Source organism: Mytilus galloprovincialis, chromosome 6 (genome assembly GCF_965363235.1).
Source record: "Mytilus galloprovincialis chromosome 6, xbMytGall1.hap1.1, whole genome shotgun sequence".
In the NCBI taxonomy this organism is placed as follows: domain Eukaryota; kingdom Metazoa; phylum Mollusca; class Bivalvia; order Mytilida; family Mytilidae; genus Mytilus; species Mytilus galloprovincialis.
In genome coordinates this window covers 45,857,432-45,865,588 of record NC_134843.1, presented here as the reverse complement: position 1 = coordinate 45,865,588, position 8,157 = coordinate 45,857,432, and the positions used below count along the sequence as shown (strand labels likewise).

The window sequence follows — 8,157 nt, the reverse complement described above, 5'->3', positions numbered from 1 at the left end:
TTCAGGGGCAGCAACCCAACAACAGGTTGTCTGATTCATCTGAAAATTTCAGGGCAGATAGATCTTGACCTGATAAACAATATTACCCCATGTCAGATTTGCTCTAAATGCTTTGGTTTTTGAGTTATAAGCCAAAAACTGCATTTGACCCCTATGTTCTATTTTTAGCAATGGCGACCATGTTTGTTGATAGATCACAACTTCGGATACAATTTACAAACTAGATACCCTAAGGAACATTCAATTAAAGTTTGGAAGTATTTGGCCCAGTAGTTTCAGAGAAGAAGATTTTTGTAAAAGATTACTAAGATTTACGAAAAATGGTTAAAAATTGACTATAAAGGGCAATAACTCCTAAAGGGGTCAACTGACCATTTCCATCATGTTGACTTATTTGTAAATCTTACTTTGCTGAACATTATTCCTGTTTACAGTTTATCTGTATCTATAATAATATTCAAGATAATAACCAAAAACAGCAAAATTTCCTTAAAATTACCAATTCAGGGGCAGCAACCCAACAACGGGTTGTCTGATTCATCTGAAAATTTCAGGGCAGATAGATCTTGACCTGATAAACAATATTACCCAACGTCAGATTTGCTCTAAATGCTTTGGTTTTTGAGTTATAAGCCAAAAACTGCATTTGACCCCTATGTTCTATTTTTAGCAATGGCGACCATGTTTGTTGATAGATCAAAACTTCGGATACAATTTATAAATTAGATACCCTAAGGAACATTCAGTTAAAGTTTGAAAGTATTTGGCCCAGTAGTTTCAGAGGAGAAGATTCTTGAAATAGTTTACGACGACAGACGACGGACGACAGACGACGGACGACGACGGACGCCAAGTGATGGCATAAGCTCACTTGTCCCTTCGGGACAGGTGAGCTAAAAATGAAACTTTTTAGAAAAGCTATTACTTGTTATACTAAACTTATTGGCAAGTTTCCAATACAGATTTTTTAAAGCAGTGTGAAGTAGTTCCCTTACTTTTGGATTACATCCCTTACACTGCCTTCAAATTGTCTTCACTGTCCTTTAACCAGAAAAAAAACCTTGTTTTCCCCTTTTTTGCCCTGAATTCATGTATGGTTTGAGCCATAACCCCCAAAGTCAATCCTAACCATTCCTTAGTTGTATGGAATCTTGTGGTATAATTTCAGAAAGATTCATACACTTTTACACAAGTTATTGTCTTGAATCTACAAAAATGCTTGTTTTTGGCCTTTTTTGGACCCTTATTCCTAGACTGTTTGCCCCATAACCCTTAAAATATATCCCAATCTTCTACTTATTGTATTTAACATTGTGGTACAATTTCAGAGCAATTGAAATACTTATACACAACTTATTGTCTTGAAACTAGATAAATGATTGTTTTGGGCCCCTTTGGGCCCTAATTCCAAAACCTTAGGGACCATAACCCCCAAAATCAATCCCAACCTTCCTTTTGTGGTTATAAACATTGTGTTAAAATTTTATTGATTTCAATTTATATTTTAAGTTATTATCCAGAAACCATCTGACTTCCGACAACGCTGACGACGATGACAACGTGATTTCAATGTACGACCGAATATTTTTTAATTTTTGCAGTTGTATAAAAACTTTACATGCAAAAAGTTGAATATGATCATGGTACACTTTTAATTCTTTATTGAAACAAATACAAATCACAAATATCTACTTTTTACCAGTGGATTTACTACCAGATTTTATGTCACTTTTTTCAGTGCTTTTTCCTTTTTGAGAATCTTTCTTTTCTCCATCTTTTTCATCTTTTTTAATGTCCTTTTTATCTTTGGATAAATCTTTTCCTTCATTTTTCTCTGCATCACGATTTTGTACCTTATTACTTATTAGATTATGCAATGCAATGACAGATCGAATCAGCGAAGCAAGATAAACAACCAACATCTGATCATTGGTTTTCACATAAACAGACTTTACAAAGTCCTGCAGATTAACATCTGGCAGCAAATTAAACACATCTTGCAGCTGATAAATGATTTGATGATTGACTGGTAGTTGACCTGATGATACTTTCTGTAGATAGGAGTTAATATCAGTGATGTGAGAGTGTAGACCTTTCAGTCCCATCAGTTGGTTTGTAATCCTTTGGGACAGTGAGCCAACGGATGTATCTTTAATGTCTCTGAAATTATCAAAAAAAAAACAAGTTTAAGCGGTCTCAAAAATATTTGCTGAAAATCTCTAGAATCATTCCTGTGACAATTCTTTAGAATATATGTTCAATACATTATTTTCTCAAACTATAAATCCTCATTGAAAAAGCACTTCTATAAACATCATAAATTAACCAGATGCTCCACAGGGCGCAGCTTTATACGACCGCAGAGGTTGAACCCTGAACGGTTGGGGCTAGTATGGACACAACATTCAAGCTGGATTCAGCTCTAAATTTGGACTGTGATTAAATAGTTGACACAGCATAGGTTTCTGACACAGAATGAATGTGATCTAATGAACTTAAAATTTTTGTTTTGCCTTTGAGCAATTCACTATGCTGTTGAAACTTAATCCTCTCAAAAAATAGAAAAAATTTTCTTTTTATTTATGAAATCTGAAATGAGAAAAATTGACCCCCCCCCCCCCCCCCCAATTTTTTTCCACATCCCCTTTCCCTTATTCCAAAACTGATCTCAATTCAAATTTCTAATAGCCCCTAGCAATAACTACTCATTTAAATACATCATAAAATATTAAAATGTAAAAAAGTGCTTGTTATCACTGAATGGTAAAGATTGTTTTAATTTATCAGTTGGTAGTAAAAGTGAATATACATTGTATATTGTATAAAACAATGATTTAAGTTGATTAAACTACTATTCTGGACAAAGAAAGATAACACTAATTGAAAATTTCTTGCTATTGCGCAATACTGTGCAATTGAAAATACTTGCCTTTGAAAAATACTGTGCAATTGAAGATTTCTTGCAATTGCGCAATACTGTGGGGTATTGTGATGAAATCAAAAAAAGTTTAAATTTGGACCAAAACTCCCAAAATCAATCCCAACCTTCCTTTTGTGGTTGTAGACCTTATGTTAAAATTTCATAGATTTCTCTTTACTTATACTAAAGTTATTTTGCGCAAACCAAGAAAAATGCTTATTTGGGCCCTTTTTGGCCCCTAATTCCTAAACTGTTGGGACCAAAACTCCCAAAACCAATCCCAACCTTCCTTTTGTGGTCATAAACCTTGTGTTAAAATTTCATAGATTTCTATTTATTTTTACTAAAGTTAGAGTGCGAAAACTAAAAGTATTCGGACGACGACGACGACGCAGCCAAAGTGATACCAATATACAACCAAAAAATTTAAATTTTTGTGGTCGTATAAAAAGAGGGACGAAAGATATTAGAGGGACAGTCAAACTCTTAGATCATTTTTTTCGGATTTGAGGGCAAATAAACATGATAGAATAACATTTTGCATTAACCAACCATCACCACCCACCTTCTTTTTTCTCTCCAAACCACACTACCTTTTTCAGGAGTTTTTGGGAAGAAAAAATATTCAATTAAACAAATGGCTATGGAGTATGAATCCCATGGAAACAATTATTTTAATCTTGAATGTACCTTTATCAGACATACAAATCCAACTGACATCTGCTTCATGTGTTAATTTTCTGGAAATCGGATATAGTATACAGTACTATTTGATTGACATATCGATAAAAGTGCAGTTTAAGATTTTCAGGTTTTAACCATTGACATGTGTCATAGCCAAATAATGTAACACATCATATATAGACACGCCATACTCATTAACATATTTCATCCATTCAAAGCTAAGCTTTTCTTGAATTAAATAAGTAAATTCGTAAAAGGCGTGCTATATAAATAGCTAATGAGCAGAACAAATGCAATAGGTCTTTCCACAGATAGTGTAAAGGCCTTAAAATGGTTGACATTACAATCTGTTCTAGTTGATTTAAATATTTTATAACAAGGATATGTACAACTCAGGTGCTCTGCAGGATGCAGCTTTATACGACCACAGAAGTCAAACTCTGAACAGTTGGGGCAAGTATGGACACAACATTCAAGCTTGATACAGCTCTGAATTTGGATTGCAATCAAATTTTTGACATAATATGAGTTTCTGACACAAAACAAATGTCAAGATCTTACAAATATATTGCGCAATATTGTGCAATTAAAGATTTCTTCTTCCAAAATTTAGAATTGGAGAAATTTGTAATTTTTTTAATTAAAAACAACAACCACCCCCACCACCCTTTTTTTTGGCAATTAGTCCAAAACCTGACATTTCTTTATACATAATATACAAGAAGTGTAAGGGAGGTAAATCCGAACATACACAACATTGTATGTTAAATGTTTGAGAATTACCTCCCTTTCACTGCTTTCAAATTGTCTTAATTGTTCATTGACCAGAAATACCTAGTTTTTCTCCTTTTTTGCCCCTAATTCGGAAACATTTTGAGCCATAACCCCCAAAGTCAATACTAACCATCCCTTCATGGTATGGAAACTTGTGGTTTAATTTCAGAGAGATTCATACACTTAAACATAAGTTATTGTTTAAAAACTACAAAGGTAATTATTTTGGGCCCCCTTTTTGGTCTCTGATTCCTAAGCTATTGGGACCATAACCCCCAAAATCAATCCAAACCTTCCTTTAGTGAAGTTGAACCTTCTTGTTAAAATTTATAAAGATCCATACACTTAGACACAAGTTATTGTCTGTAAACTAGAACCAGTTGCTCCGCAGGGCACAGCTTTATACGACCGCAGAGGTTGAACCCTGAACAGTTGGACACAACATTTAAGCTTGATACAGCTCTGAATTTGGATTGTGATTAAATAGTTGACACAACATAGGTTTCTGACACAGAATAAATATGGTCTTAGAACTTAAACTTAAAAACTTAAAAATTTAAAATCGGACATTTACCTATTATGGTCCAATATTAAAAATCTAAATACATGGTTAGATTCAGCATATCATAGAACCCCAAGAATTCAATTTTTGATGAAATCAAATAATGTTCAATTTTAGACCCTTTAGACCTCTATGTGGACCAATTTGATAACCCGGTCCAAACATAAATATCAAAGATCTAAATACATGGTTAGATTCAGCATATTGAAGAACCCCATATATTCAATTTTTGTTGAAATCAAACAAAGTTTAAATTTTGACCCTTTGGACCTTAATGTAGACAAATTTGAAAACGGGACAATATTGTGCAATTGAATATTTCTTTACTATTGCGCAATATTGTGCAATTAGATATTTCTTGCTATTGCGCAATAATGTGCAATTGAAGATTTCTTGCTATTGCACAATACTGTGCAATTGAAAATTTCTTGCTATTGCATAATACTATGCAATTGAAGATTTCTTGCTATTGCGGAATACTGTGCAATTGAAAATTTCTTGCTATTGCACAATACTTTTATATAATAATTTTGGAACCCGATTTGGACCAACTTGAAAACTGGGCCCATAATCAAAAATCTAAGTTTATGTTTAAATTCAGCATATCAAAGAACCCCAAGAATTCAATTTTTGTTAAAATCAAGCTAAGTTTAATTTTGGACCCTTTGGACCTTAATGTAGACCAATTTGAAAACAAGACCAACCAGGTGCTCCGCAGGGCGCAGCTTTATACGACCGCAGAGGTCGAACCCTGAACAGTTGGGGCAAGTATGGACAAAACATTCAAGCGTGATACAGCTCTGAATTTGGATTGTGATCAAATTTTTGACATTACATGGTTTTTTTTACACAAAACAAACGTCAAGATTTTACAAATCAATTAAAGATTTCTTCTTCAAACTTATTTAAATCTAAAATTAAATAGTTGACACAGCATAGGTTTCTGACACAGAATGAATGTGGTCTAATGAACTTAAAAAAATTTTTTTTTTGCCTTTGAGCAATTCACTATGCTGTTGAATATTAATCCTCTCAAAAAAATGTTTGAAGAAATTTTTTGTTTATTTATGAAATCTGAAATGAGAAAAATTTCTTGCTATTGCACAATACTTGATATGGAATCCTGATTTGGACCAACTTGAAAACTGGGCCCATAATCAAAAATCAAAGTACATGTTTAGATAAAGCATATCAAATAAGCCCAAGAATTTAATTTTTGTTAAAATCAAACTTAGTTTAATTTTGGACCCTTTGGACCTTAATGTAGACCAATTTGAAAACTGGACCAAACATTAAGAATCTACATACACAGTTAGATTTGGCATATCAAAGAACCCATTTATTCAATTTTTGATGAAATCAAACAAAGTTTAATTTTGGACCCCCATTTGGACCAACTTGAAAACTAGGCCAATAATTAAAAATTTAAGTACATTTTTAAATTCAGCATATCAAAGAACCCCAAGGATTCAATTTTTGTTAAAATCAAACTAAGTTTAATTTTGGACCCTTTGGACCTTAATGTACACCAATTTTAAAACGGGACCAAAAATTAAGAATCTACATACATAGTTAGATTCGGCATGTCAAAGAATCCCAATTATTCAATTTTTGATGTAATCACACAAAGTTCAATTTTGGACCCTTTGGGCCCCTTATTCCTAAACTGTTGGGACCAAAACTCCCAAAATCAAACCCAACCTTCCTTTTATGGTCATAAACCTTGTGTTTAAATTTCATAGATTTCTATTTACTTATACTAAAGTTATGATGCAAAAACCAACAAGAGTGCACACGCTGAAATGTCTCGCCTTCTATACTAATCACTGATATTATGTTGATAGTCCTTAGTATAAAGCTAAGCTTTATAACAACTGTCACATAAACTTAACATTAACCAAGATAACTAAACATAGACCAATGAACCTTGAAAATGAGGTCAAGGTCAGATGAACCATGCCAGGCAGACATGTACAGCTAACAATGCTTCTATACAACATATATAGTTGACTTATTACTTATATAGTTTAAGAAAAATAGACCAAAACACAAAAACTTAACACTGTGCAATGAACCGTGAAAATGAGGTCACGATCAAATAAAACCTGTGCGACTGACATAAAGATCATAAAATATTTCCATACACCAAATATAGTTGACCTATGGCATATAGTATTAGATAAAAACTTTGACCACTGAACCATGAAAATGAGGTCAAGGTCACATGACATCTGCCCATTAGACATGTACACCTTACAATAGTTCCATACAACAAATATAGTAGACCTATTGCATATAGTATGAGAAAAACAGACCAAAACACAAAAATTTAACTTTGACCACTGAACCATGAAAATGTGGTCAAGGTCACATGACATCTGCCCGCTAGACATGTACACCTTACAATCGTTCCATACAACAAATATAGTAGACCTATTGCATATAGTATGAGAAAAACAGACCAAAACACAAAAATTTAACTATGACCACTGAACCATGAAAATGAGGTCAAGGTCACATGACATCTGCCCGCTAGACATGTACACCTTACAATCGTTCCATACAACAAATATAGTAGACCTATTGCATATAGTATGAGAAAAACAGACCAAAACACAAAAATTTAACTTTGACCACTGAACCATGAAAATGAGGTCAAGGTCACATGACATCTGCCCGCTAGACATGTACACCTTACAATCGTTCCATACAACAAATATAGTAGACATATTGCATATAGTATGAGAAAAACAGACCAAAACACAAAAATTTAACTATAACCACTGAACCATGAAAATGAGGTCAAGGTCAGATGACACCTGCCAGTTGGACATGTACACCTTACAGTCCTTCCATACACTGAATATACTAGCCCTATTGCTTATAGTATCTGAGATATGGACTTGACCACCAAAACTTAACCTTGTTCACTGATCCATGAAATGAGGTCGAGGTCAAGTGAAAACTGTCTGACAGACATGAGAACCTTGCAAGGTACGCACATATCAAATATAGTTATCCTATTACTTATAATAAGAGAGAATTCAACATTACAAAAAATTTGAACTTTTTTTTCAAGTGGTCACTGAACCATGAAAATGAGGTCAAGGACATTGGACATGTGACTGACGGAAACTTCGTAACATGAGGCATCTATATACAAAGTATGAAGCATCCAGGTCTTCCACCTTCTAAAATATAAAGCTTTTAAGAAGTT

General features: G+C 33.5%; 1 protein-coding gene across 1 annotated transcript in view; it reads right to left on the bottom strand.

The window, feature by feature from the left end:
• Positions 1 to 1,644: 1,644 nt before the first annotated feature.
• LOC143079715 (26S proteasome non-ATPase regulatory subunit 7-like) overlaps positions 1,645 to 8,157 on the bottom strand; it is an 86,523-nt gene continuing 80,010 nt past the window's right edge. Inside the window, exon 6 of the mRNA XM_076255247.1 lies at positions 1,645 to 2,160. Within this exon, the coding sequence (XP_076111362.1) occupies positions 1,689 to 2,160 (472 nt within the window). The 3' untranslated portion in view covers positions 1,645 to 1,688. The remainder of the gene's footprint in view (positions 2,161 to 8,157) is intronic.